At 33.9% G+C, this 27322-nt stretch overlaps 1 protein-coding gene across 2 annotated transcripts; it reads right to left on the bottom strand.

Annotated features, from left to right (window-relative positions):
- Window positions 1-400: 400 nt before the first annotated feature.
- LOC105325951 (uncharacterized) lies at window positions 401-25742 on the bottom strand. 2 transcript variants are annotated; one of them, XM_066084403.1, is made up of 12 exons: window positions 25589-25742; window positions 22136-22285; window positions 20247-20458; window positions 18678-18750; window positions 18112-18333; window positions 15781-15966; window positions 11885-12448; window positions 11474-11643; window positions 7627-7774; window positions 6407-6543; window positions 5835-5967; window positions 401-5631 (listed from the first exon to the last, which is right to left on the bottom strand). In XM_066084403.1, exons 1-12 carry the CDS (start codon window positions 25644-25646, stop codon window positions 4160-4162), a joined length of 3525 nt encoding a protein of 1174 aa, XP_065940475.1. In that variant the 5' UTR covers window positions 25647-25742; the 3' UTR covers window positions 401-4159. The 2 variants fall into 2 exon arrangements, with proteins under 2 accessions (XP_065940475.1, XP_065940476.1); XM_066084404.1 differs by having other exon boundaries at window positions 18112-18318.
- Between the last annotated feature and the right edge of the window lie 1580 nt (window positions 25743-27322).

Here is a 27322-nt window from a genome sequence, read left to right as displayed (position 1 = left end):
TTTTAATGAGTACCGATATGACCTTGACCTGACCTAAAAACTGTGTTCAAGGTCACTGCACACCCTTTGACCAAAGGCACTTTGTGGGTGAAGTATGAGCCAGATTGGACCCAGGGGAGACACTCGTAACCTGACAGGCATTGCCATACTGAAAAGGGAAATAACTCAATTTTATATTAGGTATTGCTTGCTATAAGAAACTTTTTTTAAACTGCAAAAAATGACTCAAATAAAAAAAAATACATAAATTCCTCATTTTCTCAAATGTTGTGACACATGAAAAAAAGGAAACACGTAATTTATTTATTTTACAGATAATTTTGCAAATAATTTTGAAGACTGAATGTTGATCGACCACCCACCATATTTAACAGTCATAAAAACAAGATCAACACTCGTGTACTGATGCAATTTAATTGCAAGCAAATTGAAAAGTACAGGCACAAAAAATTTGGCATTCTAATAATATATATATAAGTAATAATTATATATCAAATTCACAGAAGTGAATAAAACTTGAATAAAGCACAACACTGCTAGAGCTAGGTGATCAAGAGCACCAGTAACCGCTAATAGTTTATCATTATACAAAGTGAAAACGAGATTTACCAAAAAAGGTAGTCCACGCAGTGGCTACAACAGTCACGACCTTGTACACATGAACTACAGTTAGAAGCAAGTTATACTTGCTGTCAACGAATGAGAACTTCTATATACAAATGGGGCAAGGATTTGGTGGTTGTGGGGGAGGGTGTTGAGAGAGGGGAAAGTGTAAGAGCTTTATTAATCAAAGTTTAGAGACAGGCGGTTTATGCTAGTAGGTAACTTGTACTGATGTATTCATGCATGTTAATTTAGTATCGATGTTATATGTTAAATGGAACTCTTGTGTTTTCCTTCGAGACAGAGGAACATAACGGTAATGTTATAGGGAAACAAAATGAATTCACAAACAAAGTTGATACAGATTTGCATGCACGTGCCCCGATTCAACTTTCTTTGTAATGTTCTTGGTTGAATAGCCAATTGAAATTCAAATGGTGGGCGATGGGAAGTGGCGAATATAAAACATTAAACACAGATATTGCTGTAAATTATAGTTATAACAACAAACAAACAAAATACAACAAATGCTGATCAATTTCAATCTTTACACTTTTTGTCAAAGTATGCTTAATTAATCAAGGATCTGCTGTGATCACTTGTAATTTTGAATTTGAATAACTTTATCATATATATACTGTCGTAGTATATTTTAGATCTCATTTAATTGGGTCTTGATTTTTAAAAAAAAAAGATTGTGGCTTTAAAGCGTCAATTTCCTAGAACAGTCTCGTGACAAAAAAAAAATTCCAAAGCAATTATTTCATTGAGGAACTTGTGAGACATAAAACTCGAGCAATTAATGAGTGTATATCTACCGATAATTTCAGCCAATTTTTTTACATGCACTACTTCATCTTCATTCGTGTTTCACGAAAAAATAACAAGCAGTGTCAATATCTAAAGGCAAAATGAGTTCAGAACTATAAAACTGAATTAATTCTACAAGGTCAGTCACAAGAGAAAAAGAGAGGGAAGGGGATAGAGGATTTAGGCCCTGTTGGGTGCAAGCAGAACATTGAATGCTAGAAAACTAAATATAATTATACATATATATATATATACAGTATATATACAAACCTGTTCAACTTGTCACTGAGTGACTTTTCTGAAATCATGTAACTTTCAAATTTACATCTCTATTATTCCATGCCGTTAATCTTTGCATGCTTTATACATAATAATATACATTAATTTGATGAACATTCTCATAGTGGTAGATATGAAAGCAATTCTCAATAACTCTTTACTGAGGACACAATATAAAACATTTATTTATCACATACACCTTCTTGGAATTCATGAATTGATTTCACAAAAACAAATATTTATCATGACTTTTCATGTGTGCTTGAAATTTATATACAGTTCCTTTCTTTCAAGGAAAAAATGCATTTTATACATGCACTACTAAATTATATTTCGGGGATGCAGGCAATTTTATATCAACAATATAAATTTTAACAAGAGTACTGGTAGTCAATGCAAGCATTTATCATCCTTTAAACTTGCTTCTGCTTGACCTTTTTGATTCATTTCAGAATACAAAGGTGGTAATTAAAACACAGAAACAATGATTTTTCAATAGCTCATCTCTAATGCAACACTTCAAATGCCCTTAACTTGAATAATGCAGTTACATCCTAATATTACATAAGTTGGTGCCCCCCCCCCCCCCAAAAAAAAAAATTGTATAAAGTTAGAAATCAATCCAGATCCCTGCTTTGCATGCAAGTCTAGTAATTCAAATGTGAACAAAACTGAGATAGAAAATTCAAGCCAGAATTTCAACCAAAGCTGCAGAAAAAATATTCACAGTTTAAGTCTCCTAATAAAAATATGAACAAGCTATAGGAATACAATCCATCACAGCCTGTGTTAAATTCAGAATTTATCAAAAATGGGACTGCTTTATAATAACAGGTGTTAGAATAATGAATAATTTTGATCTTCCGCAACTTTTATACCAATCTTGAGTCTCTTTCATGTTTCTTCAACACATTTCTATGAATAAATGATAATTTGAGGCCTTGGCCATCATAAAATGAACTTGACAGGGTTATTACACACATAAGGCAAAGGGCAACTTTTGTTTTAATTTTCCACTCTTCTTTTTCAGAGAAGCGCACCCTCAGATAGACATAAAAATATGTATATAATCTACAAACTTTGATGTACATGAGGTTACATTCATGGAGTAGAATATTGATACATGTATCTATGGAATAAGTACAATGTATATATACAGTACTATTTTGAACATCTCCATGTGTCGTTTCTATCAATTATCTGAGCAAGAAACAAACAAAATGCACCAATGCTTGCCATCCATGTGTCATGTGATAGTCATCACTGAATAATGTGAACAGTAAAATGCCATAATAATGGTATATGATATTTTGAATGAACAGTTTGCTAGTCCTACAAGAGGATGTATGTTTAATGATGAGAGAGAGAGAGAGAGAGAGAGAACGGACACTGCTTAATTACTCTACAATAAACCTGCCATTTCAGTTTGACAAGGATCAACTTATTTGAATAAAAAAAAATATGCCAAACCTTGTAACAATTAACCTGGTAAAAAAAATTATAAATCTAAGTTGGCTGGTTCTTCAGATAAAAACGATTTGTTAGTAAAATCTGGAAGCTATCCCCTATCCCCCATGGTACACAGCCACTGACTTTTTCTTTTCTTTTATAATAAAACATCAAAATAGCAAAAATGTCCAGTGGATTTGATTTGTGAGGCACTACATAAATTTGCACAGTAACACCACAGCATCAGTTGTAAGCATAGCAGTCAAATCCAACTGTTTCAGGGTCTAACAAAAGAAGGTAGCACTAATTTGGGATCTGGCCATCCAAGGCAGAGAAACAAGAAAGAGTAATAAATGTGTATGAGCACCAAATAGTTTACAGTACTGTAGATTCCTTATTTTATGCGGGTACTTATTTCCGCGATTCCACTGTTTTGCATCAAATCGCAAGAATATAAAATCGCAAACACTGAATTTTTATAATAGTTTCATTTAGTTCACATTTCTCTGAAAATAAATGCGAGATTTTAAAATCCGTGAGATTTGCTTCTCGCAATTTTACGTGGATATTAATTCCTTGCATTTAATTAGAAATCTACAGTATATGTGCATGCAAAGATGAAAATACATCAACAAAATAATTCATAAACACAACTTTAAAAGTTTGTTCACATGTAAACTAATAGTCAGTGTTTTGAATCATAACAAATAATAACCGGAACAGATAACACATCTATCCATTTTAATAGTGGCCCTATTAGGACTATAATTGATTTGCTGATTCCCAGTGCAATTCTCATTAGGATTGGAAGAAAACTAACAGCAAGGTCAGTACATACTGCCTAAAACAGGTACAATACTGAGCAGTGAGTGTGTGTTACAGCATAAACTGGTATAACATATCACAAATTGGGACAAAAAGTAAGACAAAAGTACAAAAAAAAATATTCAGGCCATTGCTTTCACAGACAAAAAAAATTAACAGGTGCACAGACATTCTTATCGCTACAAATGTTATATTAACAGCTCTGCTCTGTTGTGATAACATAATTACTGTCCATGTTATCTGCCAACAGTTTGTAGCCTTTTACGGGCTGCTGGGTGAATTCGGGAGAGTTTAAAATGTAGTGCGCCATCAGGCGATCGTCGTACAAAGACAGCCGAGCCTGGGGCACATTAACAGGGGTCTTGACCCGCTTCTTGATCTTCTCCGATGAATCCTCCCTCTGAAGCTGACAATTCTCCTCTGAGTCTTTTACCTCTGAGTCTTTTACCAGGAGGGTAAAACTCTCACACGTGTTTGATTTGGGAGGAGACTTCACTTTGTAGTTGTGCCCTCGTAGAGACAGAGAATTCGGCCTCCTTCTCTTAGAGAACATGTCATGAAGTTCCGTAACGCTTGAGAATTGACTCAACTCTCTTTGAGGACTCAAGTCCGACACACTCTTTGAATGCCTCCTTGGTCTAGTAATCAAGATGGCTGACCTAGGGCTTGGGTTCTCTACTTTTGCTTTCCCTATCTCTGCCATGCAGATGATATTGCTCTGTTTTTTTGCCGATGGCTGAACTGATGGCCTACCATTCTTCATTTTAACCTCTGTTTGTACTGGGCTTGTGGACATCTCATGTCCAGGATTGCACCAGCTTGAGGCACTCTGACTAGCCTCCTCTCGATACAGATTTACATTTTGCACTTGTTCTGGTATCAACCTGCTAATTTCAGATGCACTCTCAGGACCATTTTTTCCTGCTTTTTTGTGCACATTCCTTCCTTTCTTCTTGAAAAATGACAGTTTATTACCAATATCTTTCACTTTAACCAGGTTTTTGAACCGGCTTTGATGAGATTTTTCTTGTTCAGAATTGTGTATTGCTTGAGGTACATTGGCCACTTTAGGCCTCGCAATGTGACTGTCATGTACTTGATTTTGTAGATACGGGATGGGTGGATTTCTGTGTTGGCCTAATACATCATTTTGAACCAGCGACGAATCTAAGCTATCACTGAACGAGTGCAAAAGATTGTCTAACAGGGGGGGTCCCCTCTGCCCACTGTCCACATCAAATCTCTCATTGTTGTACACGAGTTTGTTCCCGGACACACTGAGTTCTTCGTCACTTCGCTTATGAGTGTTCCTCTCGGCGATTGGGTTGCGACCTTGATGAACAGGAAGCACCGTGTTGTTTTTAGCCAGGTTGACGTTTAACAGCTTGACAGGGGGCGGGGCCTCATCCTCAGATGGCGACATGAGGACAAAGGTCTCTGTCGTTGACCCCGAGGTGGTCATGCCGGGACGATTGTACCAGGAAGAGGGTCGGGAAGTGATGTATCCATTGGGTGGGGAGTTTATCACCATGCTTGCTGTGCTGTTGTCGGCTGTTCCAGTTTCCTCCCTTGTAGGGGCCATTGCTGTAGTTTCTGGATGAGTTCTCTCAGGTTCGGAGGAAATTTGGAATGAGTTACTCGTTGTTGTAATTGTTGGGGTTGTACCTGAACAGTAACAAAGGCCATGAGATACTTGGCAAATATACAATATTGTTACAACAATATTCTCAATGTATATCAAACAACTGATATCAAATATCACATACTTTTATGCATGATATTAAGAGATGGATTTGATTAAGCAGAAGCCTCTTCCCGCTTAAATGGCAAAAAAAAATACACATTCAAATGCAATACATTTACAGTACCTTTCTGCTTGCTGTCCTGTACCCATAGTGCGACCATGTCTTGGACCCGTTCCTCCACGCACACCGCGGTCAGACGTGCCTCCGAGTCGTGGTCCCAGCATTCCTCCATCGTCTCTTTCAGGATGCCAACCGCCTGTTAACCAAGCATGAAAGTCACTCCATGAGTGTGTGGTAAAAACTTCTTTCACGATAAAATTTCAAAGAGAATAGGATGCTCCTACCCTCTTTTGGGCAAAACATGCTATCAAAAATATTATAAAAGGAAGTCAGTTTCACTCATAAAATCTTTGTTAATTCTAAAATTTGGAAAAACAACCATGGTATAGAGTAAAAAAGAACTTTCCTTTTATCTTTAAATTAGTCAGATTTTATAAGACAGACAACTAAAAATTACTACTGCCAGGGAATAATAATTTCAATTCTTTATAAAGTAATTCCTCATATCCAATAAATCAAAAAAAAAAAACTCTTAACATAATTTGGGGAATGAAACTGACTGCTGAAGACATGAAATTGTTCCACGAATATTTTGCTGTAACCGTTACTATTTTCCAAGGCCGTGAAATTCGTACCTGATTGTGGCTCGGCCAGACGTCAGGGAACTTTGGTCTGACCTTGTTTCTGGACACCAGGATCTGCATCTCCTCAAATGTCGGCTGCAGGCCTGCTTCTTGTTGGTACGGCATCTGATAGTCAGGAACGGGGCAACCTTCAACATCAACAATGTAAACGTTAAACATTAAACTTAAAACAGAGACATTTCTGTAAAGGCTGTATATGTAAGATTAGTTGTAGATTGCATCCATACTTGCTTATTCTCATTAGTTTCACTTAATATGCAATTGCCCCAAAGATGTTTAAATTAAGAGGGCTGGATGGTCATGGTCATTTTTAGACTATATTAACCTCCTTGAAATGAAGAGCTCTGTATGGAAATACAGTTGAACTTTGATATATCGAACACTGATATCTCAAATACAATCGATGTGTCAAAATGATTTGCAAGTCCCAAACACTTATTTCTTAAGTATGTTACCTTCGATATCTCGAATTCTCAGATATCTCTAAGATTTTAAACAGTCTGATATTACAAAGGTTGACTATATATAGGAAAATGTTCAAATTTCAAAGCTAAAAAACTTGGAATTTTCTTTACAAGATAATAGTTATTGCAAAAAATATAACTGTTAAAATTCAAAGGTAAATCTAATGGGTAATTGTGTTGACCATAACAAATCAGCCACCCTAAGGGAAGTATGCAAGATTTACATTTGATTAAAAATATTTTACTTTAAATTGGTGATCTATTTAAAGAGAAATCTGTAACACAATTAATGAATTAAACAAGAAATTTCTTTGATGTTATAATCAAAATATTTTAAAAATCAGTTGTAATTACAATGATTGTTATAATAAAATATTTTGTAGGTTACCAACAAAACAAGATCTTTGATCTGATCTTTGTGTAGCGACATCGAATTTGTCGGAGCGGATCAAAGATCTTATTTTAATCAGATTGCCATCAAAATAATGAATATTGTGGATTCATCAATATTTGTTGAATAACAGTTTTTATGGATTATGTTGTTAATTTAATGTTCTGAATCATTGAAGTGCATTTTCTAATAATTAAACATGTTGTATTATTATTGACAATTAAGGATTAAGGATTATTGACCAGGAACTTGCATATTCAAGAAACTGTGATTTTCACTACATCCACAAATTTCAAAATTGATTCCCTTGAATATTATTGAAACCACAGTAGATTGGAACATCTCTTGACTTATACCGTGATACAGGTCTTCGCATCTAGTGGCCAGTTCCCACAGTACCAGCCCCAGGGAGTAAACATCTATCTGCTTCAGGGACGCCTCAGACTGTCTCAGGTTAGCAGCACCATCTAGCAGCTCAGGGGCCATGTACCGTAAAGTTCCAACCTAATAACAAATATATTATACACACATTGTTATAGCCTTACAGGTATTCCTCTTCTTTAATTCTTGCAGACAAAAAGTCCAACAAAATGTCTAAAAATATACTGTTGACTGGTCTGTCCATCCAACATGAAATTGTTAGACCACTATGTAAGGGTTAAGGCCACACCAATATAATTTCTTGTTCGTTGAACATCAAATGAAAAAAAGTACGAGCGACCGAGCATTTATAATAATAAAATTAATTTTTTTTTAAGGCAAAGTTTTTAAGCCGTAGATAAATAATATTGTGCGGACTGTTATATTTTTTCTACTTGTTTCTGATTTCAAAATTTAAACTATTTAAAATACGAAAAATAGAGCGGAAATAGAACAGAAAACAGCACAAAATTTCCTGGATGCGGGAAATTAATGATACAATAATATTATTTGTATAGTTTTTGGTTTTTTTTCAAATTAAGAGATTTCTATTTTGTTCCTAAATCTCTATTTCTTGAGCAGCCCAAAATGACTTTAGAATTCTTAATTTATTTCTTCAATGAAATCATCTTCAAAATCATATATTTTAAAGTTTTATTTGTTATTTACAGGTACTGCCAGGTTAAGACTTCATAAAGTACTTTTTAATAATCTCATTCAATATCAAAAACAATGCTTAGTATTTTGTTAAAAAATGGCTTTTGTTAATCATCGCATAATGCACAGGTAAAACTTATTGAACAGCATCCCTATAAAATTCAACTCTTCATTAATAATAGTAAGTACAATGTATGAAAACAACATAATTATAATGATGATGCAATAATAATGTTTTAATTTAAAAAAAATGGTATATATAGTTAATAAAATTTGTTTGGTTTACCATTAAATGTAGACTTCACAGTAATAAACATTACTTGATTATGTAACAATGATTCACTGCCCCTGATAAGCTAATAACAAACGATGATAAATAATAAACAGATGGACTTCCCAGTAATAAACATACTTAATTATGTAGCAATGATTCACTGCCCCTGTTAGATGAAAACAAAAATCTTCGAGGGAAGAACACACGGAATATTATGACTTAGTCACACTCTTCTTCTTAAGAATTATAAACTATTACGTAAACGATTACTATAAACTACGTAATCTATTACGTAAACTGTACAGAATCCTGCACATTTGGTGTGAATTATGACCTTGTGAAAATTACAGTAGTGAATATCATAATATTGTTCACATCTACCGAGTATTTTCTCAAAATTAGTTATTTTTCAAGACCAACCAATCCAAAATTTCAAGAATTTAAAATGAATAAATATCATTATGCATTATGTGATATCATTAGCACAGTGTCTACAGAAAACTGTAATTCTCTACTATTGTTCATGACATTTATTTTCCCAGTTGTGTTACAGTATCATAATTCAGGTAATATAATGACATCATTGGAGTATAGGGACCAACCTTGAAAAAAGTTCCAAAAATTTGTTGCTACCAATCCCTTTTACATCAGTGAATTGCGAGGACTAGTATATCGTTACAAATACAGACTACAGTACTGTAGATTCCTAATTAAATGTGAGGAATTAATTTCCGTGTAAAATCGCGAGTCTCAGAGCACCCTTCGCAGATTTTTTTAATCTCACCATTATTTTCTGAGAGTTGAGAACTATAAGAAATAAAGAGCAGAGTTCCACAAACCAGCGGGGTCGCGGAATTAATTACTCGCGTAATGTAAGAAATTTTCAGTAGTTGGCGTGTTTTTTTTTTTTATTTGACCTTGTAAATTTCAAAAATAGGTAAAAAAAATAGGTTAAAAATATTTGGTAAGGTTCAGCTATGTTATGTAAGATCTATAATAATTTACTGCTTCATGAAAAATAATTATTATTATCATTATTCTCGACTACATGTATCAATTTTAACTTGTTGATCCGCGCCCGTCTGAATAATAATGTCCTATCTTTGAAATAAGATTTTTTAAATTGAAAGCAATATGAGTTGTTTTTTTAGAATTTTATTTTGCTGCAAAAACCTGATATTATGCTAAGTCTGCATGTAACTTACACTTTATATAATAAACAAGTGAAAAGCTGTCAATGTGACAGCAAACCGGGTTTTCTTTTATGTAAACTGTATCCATAATCCATGTCAACCCGTATCCAGTGAAATGGAGTACCCTACATGTTTATGCAACATTTTGCCAAAAAATGACTAAGTTCAAAAGCTAGTATTTTTTTCATAAATTATCGGAAATCAAAATCCTAGCAATATGCACACCTCTGATATATGTACAATTGATCTGCAAAAGAACAACTTCCTATCTTGAGAACTGTAGGAGGAGTTATCCGTACAATGAGGGTACCCTATATGCAATATTTTGCCAAAAAATGACTAAGTTCAAAAGTTGGTATTTTTTTCATAAATTATCGGAAATCAAAATCCTAGCAATATGCACACCTTAGATATATGTACAATTGATCTGCAAAAGAACAACTTCTTATCTTGAGAACTGTAGGAGGAGTTATCCGTACAATGAGGGTACCCTATATGCAATATTTTCCCAAAAAATGACTAAGTTCAAAAGCTGGTATTTTTTCGATAAATTATCAGAAATCAAAATCCTAGCAATATGCACACCTCTGATATATGTACAATTAATCTGCAAAAGAACAACTTCTTATCTTGAGAACTGTAGGAGGAGTTATCCGTACAATGAGGGTACCCTATATGCAACATTTTGTTAAAAAATGACTAAGTTCAAAAGCTGGTATTTTTTCGATAAATTATCGGAAATCAAAATCCTCGCAATATGCACACCTCTGATATATGTACAATTGATCTGCAAAAGAACAACTTCCTATCTTGAGAACTGTAGGAGGAGTTATCCGTACAATGAGGGTACCCTATATGCAACATTTTGCCAAAAAATGACTAAGTTCAAAAGCTGGTATTTTTTCGATAAATTTTCGGAAATCAAAATCCTAGCAATATGCACACCTCTGATATATGTACAATTGATCTGCAAAAGAACAACTTCCTATCTTGAAAACTGTAGGAGGAGTTATCCGTACAATGAGGGTACCCTTTTGGCAGCCGCCCGCCCGCCCGCCATTTTCACCATTTTAATAACCGGATTTTTCCGTTGGAAAACCCGGTTAATAAGATTTGAAAAAAATCTTTCACTTTTGTCAGAAGAAAGATTTCTCTTCTAAGGAATCTATAGCAGTTCAATTTTTGTACAGGACAACAATAATTTTGTACAGGACAACAATAATTTAATTTTGCTTCAATCAAGGATTCTTAACAGCTTTTCCCACAAACACAAGGCTAACAGAAATTAAAAAACCATGATTTTTTTTGTCTTTTTAGTAGAAAATAACATTTTTGAAAAAAAAAAAAAAAAGAAAAAAAAAAAATCAGCATGAAAATTGCAGCTCATATTGCTTTAATGTAATTGGTGTAAATATGTTATTATATTATACACTGAACAAAACTTCAAAGTGTTCACACAGATCCCTTAGCCTTTTTGTTATATGCTTCTTCATATAATTTGGATTTGATCTGCTGTGTGTGTGTGTGGGGGTGGGTTGGGGGGGGGGGGGGGGGGGTTTAAAGTTTGTCAAGAATTACCAAATATAGACAAGGTAACACTATAGCTAAAAGCAGGTTATAACTCCACTGCAGATAAAATAAGCGGCAAACATGACTTACATCTTGAAGTGAGGCCTGCTCAGCGTATTCATATTGGCCGTTCCGTATCAACTTTGACCCCATAGTCGTTATAGCATAGCCAAGGTCACCAATAACACAGGTAAGGTCATTCTGTACCAAGATGTTTCTGGTGTTGAGGTCTCTATGAGCAATCGTGGGCTTGAACTGGTCTGAAGTAGACATGATTACCATAAATATTTTAACACTCTGGAGAAAAGAAAAAATGTTTGCTATAAACTAATTACATGTAAGTCTCAGACTGAAATTATTAAAACATTCCAATACAAACTGATACCAATTTTCATGCATGTATTTTGTCATAGATTCATGGAAAATAAATGACCTGCTTGCATTGTGTATATATGCATACATCTGAAATTCTGCAATCAAATATGATGCAACGATCCTTACCCCCAATTCTCATATCTGTATGGAGATGGACCATCCCTTTGACAATACTCTGACACATGTTACAGAAGGTTTCCCAGTCAATCGTATTGTGCTGCAAGTAGCCGTAAAGACTTCCCTTCGGAACGTAGGACAGAACTATCATATACTGCCAGAAACCCTCTGCATTCTGCCTCTCATCAATCCCATAAAACTTCAGTAAATTCTCGTGCTCAATAAAGGGCAGAGAGTAAATGTATTTCTCGTTCTGATACAGATGCTTGTGATTCTGGAGGAACACTTTCACGGCTACAGGAATCTCGCCCAGCTGCCCTCGCCACACCTCGCCATTCTTGGTTTTACAGATCAGCGACATGATCTTGAGATCTTCCGAGCGGAACCCAGCGAGGGGTGGAGCTTCCACCGCATCGTGCGGACTGGGTGGATGTTTCCGCGAGGACAGACAGAGACGGTACAGCAGAAAGCTGCCTAGGATCACCAGAGAAACGGAAAAGATGGACACGAGGGAGATGATGATGGTCTTCTCCTTGTATAGGCGATAGGAGTCTACAGACAGATAGCTGGAAGCTGGAAAAGAAAAAAAATCACACAATTATACAGGAAGATGATGATGGTCTATTCCTTGTATAGGCGATAGGGGTTTGTGAACAGAGAGCTGGAGGCTGGAAGACAGAAGGATGATTTTAACAATTTTGTAAACAATCCTCCAGCCTTAGCTCAGACCAATTAAAATTCTTTTATAAAAAAAGTTTTAAACCACTATTCTTTGATAAAATTCCTCTTTAAATCTTTTAAAACAACACTTCATTTACTATTTAGTAGCAAAAACACAAGGGCACTCAGAAGGCAGGAGAGCTTGTTTATGTCAAAGTTGCACATGTGGTTGAAAATCAAGTTCGGACTCCTGAAACAACATGCATCAAAAACTCAAATAACCTTGCATTATTACAAAACTGGAAAAGTCAGATAACTTAAACATTGGTTTTTACTGCATAAAAAAATCAGCCACTATTGCGGGTGGAAATGCCCCAAATTGAAAGGGAAATTCAGGAATCATTTTGCCTCAGCCAAGTTTAGATGTGAATCTTTCGGAAAATACTGTTGTCAGTGACACTTGCAAACAGACAGTTGCTTCCTTACAGTGTATTAAAAATGCCACAAAAGACAATTAATTTTAAGCTGAGGACTTTAATTACAATACAGTTATTAGAGAGGTTACGCATTTGAACGTGTACAGGTACAAGTAAGTGTAGCTCAGAGAATCCCCTAATTTTACGTGTATAACGTCATAATTTCTGCATATCGCATAATTCTACAAGTAATAGTTGTATAAAATCAAAAGTACACGGAGGTGAATAATTGTAGCATTTTTGAGTAGAAATACAGACTTTGTGGATATCAAACGTTATTTTATGTATAGCAGACGATACATTTAGAACAACTGTGCTTTTGGTTTCATCAAATTCAAAGAATTATTTCATGAACAGTGAGAGTAAACTGAACAAGTTGAAATTGCTAAATCTAATTATTTTACATGTTCACTTACACATCCATCAAAATTTTTCAGTCTTGACGAATCTCACTGAGGTTAACGTACCTGTAGATGTACGTGCTCAAATGCTTAACCTCTCTATTTTTATTATTTATGCAAAGAAATTGTGATGAGGGGATTTAACCCAAGAGACATTTTAATTGACTGTTTAAAGCAGCTGCAAATTAACGCTGGAAAAAAAATATGGGAGAGTCTGCGTCTAAATTACAAAAGTCATTTAATAAATGTGGTAGCAAATTACTGTGCATAATTATGGAAACTGTGTGTCAATATACCCATTTTAATAGCATTTGGGATGAATTTCATTATATTTATTAAGAATGTACACATTTCATAAACAATTGAAAAATGCTCTTTTCCATAAAATACTATGAAAATCCAAATGTTATAAAAATTTAACTAGCTGATGAATACTACTGATGTGGAAAAAATAAAGACATTATCAAAATTCATTATGAAAATTTTCAAAGTCTGCACTTCCTAACAAACCCTATTTAACAATCTACTGTATTTTCACTTTAAAAAAAAATTTCTTGCAAATTCATACAGTACTTGTGATTCTTGCCTGTTTATTTGTGTTTATTTGTATATATTTATGTTGAACATGAACCTCACATACATGTACCAGTGAACTCGTCTTGAGTGTATAAAGAATTAAATTGAATTGGGAGATTTAGTAAAATTGAGCAAAACATTAGATTATGCTATATGTACATGTATGTTTGCTGAAATAACCTACCAGATATATAAAAAAAACTTTTATGCAAGGACAAAAATTATCACTACCAGAAAATATTAATATTGCTCCTGCAGTGCACTACTAATAAAATTATGAAAAATTTTTGTACGTACTGGTCGATTATCATTTTTAAAAAAAATACTGTGAGATAAATACACATTAAAATAAAACTTTAAGTAAGTAATACATAGACTAAAATGAAGAAATACTTACAATTTCCAACTGGCATTGAAAAGTTTTCCATAGTTTAAAAGAACAAAAAATGAAAGGGTGGGTGGCTTTTTATAATATCAGCCAAGTGTTGATATTTTCCCTCCTCATAAAAGGTATGGTATATAAGCTGTCTGTGTGCATTATTGGAACTTTATTACCTCCGTAACTACCAGCAAATGACTATTGACCAATCAAATCCTCAGTACTGAGTTCCTATTGGTAACAACTTCCTATCAATTTTTATATTTTTACGAACATCTTATCTGTATAATCTAGGATAATGCCATAACGACCTAATACTGGCACCTTTTGTGTGTACATAGACCCATTTATCTATAATCTCGTATCCCTGATAAATACTTTGTGTTGTTGTGCTAATTGATGTGATTAAGAAGGGAAAAAAACCCCCAAAGAATGGAAATCCCAAGCAGCAATTATTGATGGAACTATAACAAACCATTAAAAATAAAAAGCAAATTGAAATCTTTGCAGAACAAAATTTACCTGTCAGTATAAGTGAATTAAATACATATATTTACATTCTACTGTGTTTTTCCATTAAATTCCGTGATGTTTAAATGCCTCTAAATGCAACACCTAATCACTGCGTATGAATTTACGAGTAATTTACAAAAGAAGTTCTCAAACAGTGATTTCTCTGTTATCGGTTAAAAAATGCATTTCATGAATGTTGTCAAAACACCATGTTTTATAATTATTTAACAAAAAAGTTGACTTTATTGTTAAAAGCAACATTTCAAGAGTTATTTATCATGGATTATGTTTTCATGCTCGTCGATCTCATCTCAACAGTCTATGCAAAAACCAGTTTAAACCGGTTTTAAAAAACAGCTGTTCTTGCTGTTACTTATTCACTCCCTCCGTGATCTGCATTTTATATCGATTTATTTAAGTAAACAAATGATTTCCTCAATAAGGGAATGTAAATATAAGCATTAAATGATTTATTTTTGACGTCGTCGTGTCAATAACTGCCGTCAGGTGAGCAGACAAATTATCATAACGCGCTAACGCGCGTTATTGAATTTGTCTGCTCACCTGACGGCAGTTATTGACACGACGACGTCAAAAATAAATCATTCAATGCTATAATAACATTTTTTTTTACATCACTGTATTACACTCTAAAGCTTCCAATCTAATTAAAATTTATCATGGAAAAATATGGCATAATTACATACTTTTATAATTTTGTCAGATAGCACTTCCATGCATAGACTCAATTCCATTTTCATGGTCCATGTCATAGTAAATAAAATACTTTGAGGCATAAAAACAGGAGAAAAAAACACAGACAGATTTAAACATGGTGTTTGTGATGTCAAGGTCATTACATTTATGACATAACAGTGTAGCAATTCAAGACATAACAACCTGGAGTGACAGTATCCTCTGCCAATGAGACACTCGTGTTAACGTCTGATATGTTGTTATTGCACAGATCTCCGAAGCAGCAGCAGAATTTGGCCCTCTTGTGGGTGCCCAAAATCTTGTAGGGGCTGCTGGACTGGCAAACCTCACGACTACACAGACCGTCTTCTGGTTTGAACCGGAAACACCCTGTACGGATATAAAATCTATGAGTGAAATAAGCTGAAAATGGGATGGAAAAGTGTTATGTTAAAGAATTGAGCAAGGAGATGTATAAAACTTTAGAAGGGTACATACATTTTTTTAAGATAGATTTTTAAGACATTTTAAGAAACAGAAGAATCTAACCAGGCCAAAAATGTTAATGATTTGTTTCTCAGGCAATCCCCTGCATTTTGTGCAATGATGTCATTGTTTTTACTTTTATTGCATTTGAAAAGGGAAATCTCATTTTTAAAATTAAAGTAAAATGTTACTGTAAAATTGAGTTATCTCCCTATTTAAATATTGCTCTGAAATATAAAATATCTGCCTGGAGCATTTTATTCTGATTTCTTTGTCTGAGAAACTGAATATTAAATCTAGTGTAACCTTATTATGGGGATGAACTATTTTTCATTCCTCAAATTCATTAGCACATAAATGACATTACTAATTGACTTTAATTATCAATGCCTCAAATGATATGTGAATTGTGTTCAACATTTCACGTTCACCTTTTTATAATAAATAATCCTGGAATTCTCAATTATCACAATTAATCTACAGGGTGAAATTTTTCCATCACATCACAATAAAATGTTCAATTCAGAGATATTTGAACAATGTGAATTAAACGATAGAACTCATCCATTTTAAAAGTTTAAGGACACACAAGACGTTCCTCAATTTTACATAATTTTCTTCATATTTCATTCCTTATTTATTAACATTTAAACCTGTTAATTACACAAAATTCAGAGTAAATTACCAGGTTTGTTTTAGAGCTAGAATATTTCGAATTTTTCTCAAAATAGCACGCAAAATGCTTTTGAATGCTTATAAGTAAAGTCATACTATAAATTTTCAATAGAACACATTACATCTAAATGAAAAAAGAATCATATTACATAAAAATGTAATTATGAAATTACGAAGTGGAAATCTTCACATTGTGGAGATAGGAAAAAATAGAAAAAATGGAAGATAGGTCGCATCTGACCTTAAAGAAAACTATTAAATACAACATTATAAACAAATAACAGAGCTTCAAGAAGTTAGCAAGAGTGTTGTTGTCGCGAATATTTCTCGCTGCAAACCAATCCTTTGTCTATAGTTTTTATAACAAAACAGGTCTGGATAAGGCTTGGTTGCAAACATTCGTCGTCGCGAACCAGTTTATCGGCACTTTATCGCGTAATAAAGTCACTGCGAATAAAAATTGGTTTACAATACTCCTCGATTTTTTGAAAACAAATTCCATCGTGTTTTTTGCTTTATTTGCAATCTTACTGAGTGTCTAATCACTCATTGCCGGTTTTATATTTCATTGCAAGTGCTATTGCACATTGTAGTAAATCCATGTATTCACCAGTACATTTTTGAAGAAATTGAACACAATTTGATATTGGTACACCAAAAAAAAATTTTCAAGGATTTTTGTTTAGTAGGTATGCATTGTCATGATGAACCTTTGTAGGAGGACAAAAATTAGAATGGACATAAAGAAAAAAAATACACCTAAAAAATTTTGCACACAGAAATATGCTAACCTCAGGGTTATTTTTCCTACTGTAATTTTGAAGGATTCCATTGTACTAATCTAACTCAGTAAAGCTCCAGTTAAATGGCAAAATTTGGTGCATTTTAATATCTTGAGATTATCACTTTTAAAGACCAGATGGAAGAATTGGTTCAAGTTCATAACCTTTTCACCTACCTGCACAGTGTGCTTGTAGTTGAAGAATGGTTTTAGTCAAATTGGGCCAAGGGGAGAGAAAAACCTACAGGGTTTTACAGACAAATACTATAAACCAACTTTTATACGCAAGCAAGAAAATTTTCGCAAGGTTAGCGAGAGCCTAGTCATCACGATGACTTCTTGCTGTGAACCAGTCCTTGTTGTACGGTTGTTATAACAACACAGGTCTGGATAAGGCTTGGTCGCGAACATTAGTCGTCGCAAACTAGTTCATCAGAAGTTAATCGCGAAATAAAGATGCCACGAGTAAAAGTTAGTTTACAGTAGCATTAGATAGACAGATGGACAAACAGATGAGCAAACAAACTGATCCCTATGGGGCACCCTCATAAGCACCCCAAACTGTCTCATACTCCATATGACATCACACTGACCTTGCTTAATAATGGTCATGGTTTCTGTGTTGTTCTCCCCATCATACGACCAGATGGTAAAGCAAGAATCCTCCCCACTCTCACACCTCTTTATCTGTTTTCCTGCTTCCTGGGTGGTAGAATCTCTATCCCCTACCAGTTTTGGAGAGACTCTGGAAGTCTTAAAGTTGCTGGGGTCATCATAGAAGGCACAAGAAACTGGTGGTCCTGAAACAGGCAGTTCTGCCCATGAAGAAACATTTGAGACATTCTATCAAAATGAATATGGTAAGCATTAAAAAGGGAGGGGGGGGGGGCAACTTCAACTTGTAGTGAAATACTAAAGGAAAAAACTCTAATTACAGTGGGTTCCACTTACTAGTACTCTGATAGTGGTTAAACAGATATTTCATTTCTTCTGATATATTATATCAAAAAACCAGTTTTTTCTACATGTATGTGTTGAAAAATAATTCCTTGTCGGATTTCCAATCCCCATTTCCCTATTCTTTTGTTCAAAGGACTGACATCTGTGTTGTGTAGACAGTTTTGTATTTTGAGAATGCATGTTCAATATATTTACTAACCTTTTTTGTCTTGCTCGGATTCTTGATCATTTTCTGAGTAAAATGGCCAGCGCGACTCTATCGATTTGTAAGGCTGGAAAACAATTAAGTCTATGAAGCAACCTCTCGAAATGTTGGCTTTCATTTCCTCTTATCAACAAAAATGAAAGCCCTCTATTCTAACAAGAGGCCCAGGGGCCACATCGCTCACCTGAGCAACAATTGCCCTAATTAACTCAGATCAAATTAGCAGTACAGTATCAAAATCAAAATATCTTGAAAACTAAGTAAAGAAGGTCTTGCTCCAAAAAAATTTAAAATCTGCCAATATCTATCCACATATTTTTATGGTAAATATCAAGCCCTTTTTGTTGTTGTAGCTGTAAGAAGATTTTTCTCTATTCCTGTATAACCCCCCTCCCCCCACTTTATGGCCCCACTTTTTCTAGGGAATCATGGTTTGATCAAATTTTAATCTGTACAACCCATGCTTTCACACAAGTAACTGCTGTTTGGACTAAAAACTTTCCAGAATATTTTTAAAGATTTTCTGTATATATTCTTATGTTAAAATTCATCCCCCCACTGTGGCCCCGTCCCACCCTGGGGATCATGATTTTAACAAACTTGAATCGATCTACACTATCTGAGGATGTTTTCACACAAGTTTAAGCTTTCCTGGCCTAATAGTTTTAAGAAGAAGATTTTTAAAGATTTTCTCTATACATTTTTATGTAAAAATCCATACCCCCCATGGTGGCCCCATCCTACCCCCGGGGACCATGATTTGAATATACTTGAAGCTACACTACCTGATGATGCTTCCATACAAGTTACAGCTTTTCTTGTCTAATAGTTTTTTAGAAGATTTTTGAAAAATACCAAATATTTCCAAGAATTCTAAATTATCTCCTCTTTAAAAAGGGTGTGGCCCTTCATTTGAACAAACTTGAATCCCCTTCACTTAGTGTTGCTTTGTGCCAAGTTTGGTTGAAACCTGCACAGTGGTTTTTGAGAAGAACAATGCCACCAACGCCAACGACGACAGACAACGGGCAAATTTTGATCAGAAAACCTCACTTGAGCTTTCAGCTAAAAATGAAAAAGTTTGATTACCAGATTTTTGTTGTTTTTTTTTATCAATCTCTCTAAAAATTAAAAAGTCACAAAATGATGAAAAAATATAAATCAGTTATATTTCTAATATCAGTGACCAAAAAATTCAGTAGGTGTCCATTTGATACATCTTTTGGATGCTCGACTCATCAATATATTATTTGATAGATTGATATCACATCTTTTTTAAACATGATTCCACAAAAAAAAGACCAATATCAGCTTTTAATAATATCATATGAATTTTTAAAAAAAAATTTGGGGGGGGGGGGGGGTATTTTTTCAGAAAAACTGGGAAAACTACCTGTATTTTGGCACCAAACAGGAATAAAATAATTAAATTTCAATATTGGCTTCTTATTTGTTAAATCATCTTTCCACAAAAAAAAAAGATACTTTATCGATCTATGAAAAATATTTTGGTGTGTCGAGCCACCTTAACGATGGATTGTTCTTGGACTCCACAAAACTTACCGGCACCTGCTGAACGTACTCGTCGGACTTGCGACTGACTGAAGTGGGAAGCTTGGCCGTGTTGTACGTCTTGTATTTGACTATGACTCCATGGTTCTGTACTACGTTACATTTATCGGTACTACAGCAGCAGAACTTGTGAGGCTTACTGGTCTTCACGTTGTCCTGGCAGCTCGTCACCACACACTCTGTCTTGTGGCTCCCCATGCAACCTGACAAAGATTTATTTTTATTTTTATCTTAATGCAAAAGACTCAGGTATATATAGCATTCCTGCTAGCTTTGGCTAGTGGGTTAACCCTTTAGCTCAATCGGTAGATTGCTGGACTGGAAGGCCAGAGGACCCAGGTTCAAACCCCAGCAGAGGCAAAAAGTGTTTCTGTTACATCAATACAGAATTTCAGTTTATCATCATTCCAGGTGCAATTTATTAAAACATGCATGAGTGATATAATCATAGTGATTTTTAAAAAAATAAAAAGTTCATAATACATTGTAATTAAAATGCACAGTTAATCAACTTTTTTTATTGGCAATGACTTTAATTTTCTTTGACAGCCCTTGTGAATAGATTTAAACAGATAAAACAGACATTAAATGAAACAATTGGTACCACCCTTGCCAATCTTACTGGTACATGAATTAAAGTTAGTTTATTTTTTCATGTTACCCTTTTTTAGTTTTAATACAGTTATAAAAAAAAAATTAAATTCTATAAATATTCAAAATCATTGTTTTTGTTGTAATTATTTGAAGCAGCTAGTATATAATTATATATATGTATATGTATATACTAAATCCTGTGAGTGATCTGCTTCTAGGAAAAGATGGGCAAGCTAGTTTATAAATGAATTCTGGACTGTGAATCTACTTCAGTATATACTCAATCTTGTGGCTCCCCATGCAACCTGACAAAGATTTATTTTTATTTTTATCTTAATGCAAAAGACTCAGGTATATATAGCATTCCTGCTAGCTTTGGCTAGTGGGTTAACCCTTTAGCTCAATCGGTAGATTGCTGGACTGGAAGGCCAGAGGACCCAGGTTCAAACCCCAGCAGAGGCAAAAAGTGTTTCTGTTACATCAATACAGAATTTCAGTTTATCATCATTCCAGGTGCAATTTATTAAAACATGCATGAGTGATATAATCATAGTGATTTTTAAAAAAATAAAAAGTTCATAATACATTGTAATTAAAATGCACAGTTAATCAACTTTTTTTATTGGCAATGACTTTAATTTTCTTTGACAGCCCTTGTGAATAGATTTAAACAGATAAAACAGACATTAAATGAAACAATTGGTACCACCCTTGCCAATCTTACTGGTACATGAATTAAAGTTAGTTTATTTTTTCATGTTACCCTTTTTTAGTTTTAATACAGTTATAAAAAAAAAATTAAATTCTATAAATATTCAAAATCATTGTTTTTGTTGTAATTATTTGAAGCAGCTAGTATATAATTATATATATGTATATACTAAATCCTGTGAGTGATCTGCTTCTAGGAAAAGATGGGCAAGCTAGTTTATAAATGAATTCTGGACTGTGAATCTACTTCAGTATATACTCATAAGCATCAAAGATTTACATGAATGTATTTTATTGTCAAGAGTTCAATAAGAGGAGTACAAGTTCTTTATATAAAATGATAAGAGTTTATGATAAATCCAATATCAACTAAATTAAACTTCAAATTTTAATACATTTTGGCTGTCAGACTTTCCATGACAAAGTACAAAAACTACGGTAATTGAAACACGTTTACCCTAGTTGTGCAAAACATGTCTGGTTTGGAATACAAATTTGATGCTGCATCATACACAGTCATCAAATTTTGCTGAATAAGCAAGGATAAAATGTCTCATTTCCCCCCAGTGACTCACCTTGCTGGAGAACCACCCAATGGTCGGGCTCTTCCTGTCGCCATGACGCAAAGCAGGCAAAGGGGCAGTCAACAGTCTGGTTGTCATGGGAACCTCCCGGCAATGATTCTAATGATACATATCGATGACATAGGATACCAACTGAGCAACCTGTGGAAAAGGTGCAATAAAACAAATTTAATTACTTTTTATATTCAAATTGGTAGACTTGTGGAAAGGAAAGTACAAATATAACAATGGTTTATGACTTTGTCCTAAAGTTTTTGTACTGCTTTGCTGGTTGCAGATTCTATAGCTACATTGTAAAACAAGTGGTTTCTTATTTTTACTATTAAAAAATCAATATCGATTTACATAGAATAATCATTAAATGACATTTCAGAATCCATTATAGTCCATGTGTTCCATGTACATCAATTAAAAAACCACTACCGTTAACTAAATCCTGCTTATTTAGGTTATGAGTACAAATAGGAATTTCAAAGCATTTTTTCATGGCGTAGAATAGTATGTACGTACATGTACATGATATATATGCCAGTCTTATACATGTTTTTAATTGTTTCTTTGGCAGGAGAAAAATTGTCAAATCAATACGTACAGTAAAAGTCAATTCTGTATGAAAAAGATGTTTCATTATTACAAAAATGTTTAAGAATGTACTTTGTTAAACAACAACAACCCCCCCCCCCCCTTCCCCGAATGCCATATAACCTTTCAAGCTGCTCAATTCAGCTTCATTTGAAAGTTAATGTTTCCCACCTGATCTTTAACAATAGTGCAATATGTTGATAGTACATTCAAAGCACTGCAGACAAAGTAATGTCAAAAAGAAAATCTATGCAAGAAAACCTATGGATTTTATTTTTATACAGAAAGGGCATACTTAAACACACACTGGGTACAAAAGAATCAATGACGCACTGCAATTATTGTATAAATACCCTGGAAAGCACTGCTTGATACTTTGATATACATGAGACAAAGTGTCTTATGTTCCTAACTGTCTACTGAAATGCCATTTAGCTACTACATGTATCTGTCAATATAATTCAATCCCTTTTAAATTCTGAACAACCTCACACAAACATCTCATCATTTATTGTTCTAATTCTTTTTCTTTCTGTCCTTAATATTTTTGTACCCAGAAATTCATGCCAAAAGGAGTCTTATATTTTCTTTTAGAAATTTATCATAAAGGTGCATACAAACAAATCATGAGACAGAGGTTTCAGTAAAATCTAAGCAATCATTATTATTTGTTGGTGCCAACTTTTGTGACTTAGCAGTATTTCACTGGTCGATTGGGAAGTAATTTTATGGATTAAATTGAATGGTTATCTGTAATTAATTAATACTTCATTTCATAATAAGTGAAGGGTGTACAATAAATTCATTGGTGACAGGAACCCATGAAATCTGTGATGAAAATTCAGCCACCATGAATTCGAATAACTCCACAGTTTGTATGCTAGCTTCTAATTCATCTTTAAGAAACAAATTTATACACAAGATCAGACATATTGTCTATGATTCAAAGTAAATTTGAATCCAAAGTCACTGCTTCAAGACTTATCAAACAAAAACCCATGTCAAAATAGAAAAAAAAAAATCCTTAATGTGAAAAGTGTCAATGTTAACACAACCATGCATCCCTCCGGCAGGTCAAAATAAGGTTTGCTGACTGTTTGCATAATTGGATGGTTTTATTCATTCAACACAGATTCGTTTGAACTGGGGAATATGGGTGACCGAGCGAGGATCAATAATCTGAAACTCTGAATAGAGGAAACATTCAAACACCTGAACGCGTAGGACTGATCTGCTTCCTTCAAATGCAGTCACATGTCTGGTTCTTGTAACCAAGTCTCGAGTATAAAAATACAATGACTTTTAATCAGATATTGCGTATGGATGACATGCACACTTTTTTTTTTTTTTATTCCATTTGAATTTGAATAAATTTACAAACTTATCATGAACAAAATTCTATTGGTTTTCACAAATAAAGTCAGTGATTTTGCAGCTTAATATTAAAAAGGCAATTATGAGCTGCATTTTTGAGTCATAAATTTTTCTTTAAAATCTTTATTTTACTTTAAAATTACAATATGAAATTGATTCTGGTCTATCTTTTTCTGTTAATCTTGTTTTTATATTAAAGTTATTTCTAGAGGCTAATATTGAAGCAAACTTGCATTATTGTCATCCTTTACAAAAATGTGTGTGCTATATCCATTGTGCAGAAATCTTTTTCATGATAAAATTTTATGATGAAAAATGAAGCTACTTTCAAAATTATATTATAGTACATATTTGCAACAAATTGAATTTTTTAAAAAAACAAAAACATAAAGAACCAAAAAAAAAACCCAGCTCATACTGCTTCCACCAAACTCATGCATTTGTTCATAATCTCTGAACATTTTGTGAAATTCAGTATTTCTCATACAAGTATAATGCTCATCTAAAATAGCTTTATTTCATAGACAGGATTAAAAGTAACCCCCCCCCCCTTTCCTATCCCCACACCCATTCGACTGATCAGTCAATCTTATTATATAAAAATTATTATAATTTCAAACTAAAGACTTATTAGTGTGGGGTATGATTTATTGTCAATAATAAAAGGTTGATTACATTCAACCCACTCACAGAGCATCAGTTTTCATCATCATCATCACAATATGATTTTTAATAACAAAGAAACCACAGACATTATATTTAATTATTTCTTCAAATATTCCCCTTTTTTTTTAATTTCACAGACAGGATTAATCAACCCACCCCTTCCCCCATTCCACTGCTTAATCATTTTTATAAATAAATATTATTTCCAACTTCATGTAAGGACTAATTATTTGAATCACAAGCGGGGAGTCCTTCTCCATCCTGGGCAGGTGTTAATCAGTCAATAATGAAAAGTTTATAACATTCAACCCCCTCATGGCCTCACAGAGCATGTCTGTATTTTCCGCAGTTTTCATCATCAACACGTTATAATATTTAATAACAAAGAAAACACAGACACTATGATCACTACACGTAAACTTTAATCTTCGGCGAGGTCCTTCTTTACCAACTCAAATGTTAGAACATTTGTGTATTGCAAATTAGGGCAAGTCTAGAGGTGTTCCAAAAAGCCGTCTAGACAAGCGACATAACATGACCTTTAGTACATTTCACTGGGGGGTTAGTGCGAGTATCAGTCCGTCTGTCTGACAGTCTGAACAACATACTACATCTAAAATCATCCACAATAAATGAAATATTCCCTGGTTTTACACAAAAATTATAATTCATAGCACTGGACTCTGCACGAGTTGTAGAACTCTTCATGCATTTATGATAATTATTTCAATGCAGCGCTTCGGTGTCTACCATCAAATATTATACCGTATTTCTCCGTTTACCCGAGAATTTCGATAGAAATGTAAAGTTTGGCTGTCTTACCTGTAAATGATGACAGAATCAAAAGTATGCAGCCGATGATAGGTTGGAATATAGACATTCTTCTCCCCTACTTCTAATCCTGACATCGGCCATACTATTCCTGCTTCACCGATATTCTAATCTTACGGAATCTCGTTCGTGTCTTTAGCTATAGGTCAGAGGATAACTGGTATTCTCTCACTAAGTTTCTAAACTGATTTAAAAAGTGAAAGTCGTTGGTTTATTTTGCATAAGTGATAGTTTAATCGTTATGTTTATTTATTTATTCGTCTATTTATTTTTTGGTTAAAATCGATGTTTTAAGGAGGTTGGATGGTCAACAAATTACCACCAGATCTACCTCATTTTTAAACTATTACTACGTTAAGATCTATAGTAGAACCATTTTAACAACAGCTTGGACTTTAGGTAGTTGTGTCAAACGGCAATGTGACACAGGCCTGTCTATTTTATTGCGGGCCACTCAGCTTCTTTGAAATCAACAAGATTTGTCTGGCTTTTGACTGAAGACTACGCAATCGGCGTATCGTCGCTTGAAACCAGCGTCATTTTATTCTCGTTTTGACGCAAGAAATTGATCGTTACGTCCCACTGAAAGTCCAAGGTCTTGTTAAAAAGGTTCTAAATGAAAGGTGCCTACAGGTTTATGAAATTTAAGATATAAATTCTTTCAATGATGCTTCATAACAATATCTTTGTTTGATAGAGTGTACTGGGGCTAAATGTTTTGGTAAACACAATGAAAAATCAAGTTTTAAACTGTCATTTTCAATGAAATATGAAGGAAATAAGGAGCAAATTTCGTAGTTTTGTCCATTTTTTCACTAATAAGATATATCTAGAAATAGAATGCCTACCGTCTCTCCAAAAACGGAATAAAACAAGTTCTTGACATCCTCTTTAAAATAATGTTAAATTGAAGAAAGGTATCGGAATTACTTTTCCCATGATTTAACATTAAATGTCAAGATATTGTTTAATTTTCTACATAATTCCTTAACAGCCGTAAAGTACGGGGAAAAGGTTTTTCATATCAATATTACGACGTCATAATGGCCTAGCACCAAAAGGACACATAGCTATAAACTATTATTTATTAAAGAAAAAACCATACTTATCTTTTATATTTGATTCCCACCTGTTTGAGACCTCCACTGATTATAGCGCTAGACAATATTAATCTTGGTATTTCATTTACCATAACACAATCAAGTACATGTACTATAGTACGTGGTACTAATGAAACTTAATTATTTCATGCGCCCACGTGGTTGAAAATGTGCAACATGACGGTAAAAGGTGTGTTCCTGTTTTGCACACATTTGATAATTGGGTATAGAACAATAGGTGTGATTTGTGTTGTGATAGCAATTATAGTCTGCTTTCAATCAAAGGTTTTACCTGTTTTTTACCTGGGTTTTATCAGCGCCTTAACGATGAAACAAGAAGAATATAGATATTTTGTTGTGTTTTAGGTCTAATAACTATCACCATTTTTTCATTTGATAAAATAAAGATAAAGATATTTTTGGTCTTAAATTTCCGCTCAATGATAAGAAAAATAATGATTAGATCTAGATTATTTACAAATTGACTGTTACATTTTTGTCCATTTACCTGTATTGTTTACCTTAAATACTAAGCTAAATGAATTGAGGAAAAATTGCTGGAGGCCAACTGGAAGCTGATTCAATGGATAATTATATGATAATGGAAAAAAAATACACGGACAGT

Source organism: Magallana gigas, chromosome 5 (assembly GCF_963853765.1).
Source record: "Magallana gigas chromosome 5, xbMagGiga1.1, whole genome shotgun sequence".
NCBI classification, from domain to species: domain Eukaryota; kingdom Metazoa; phylum Mollusca; class Bivalvia; order Ostreida; family Ostreidae; genus Magallana; species Magallana gigas.
The sequence above is the reverse complement of the archived record's forward strand: the minus strand, read 5'-3'. Positions and strand labels throughout refer to the sequence as shown.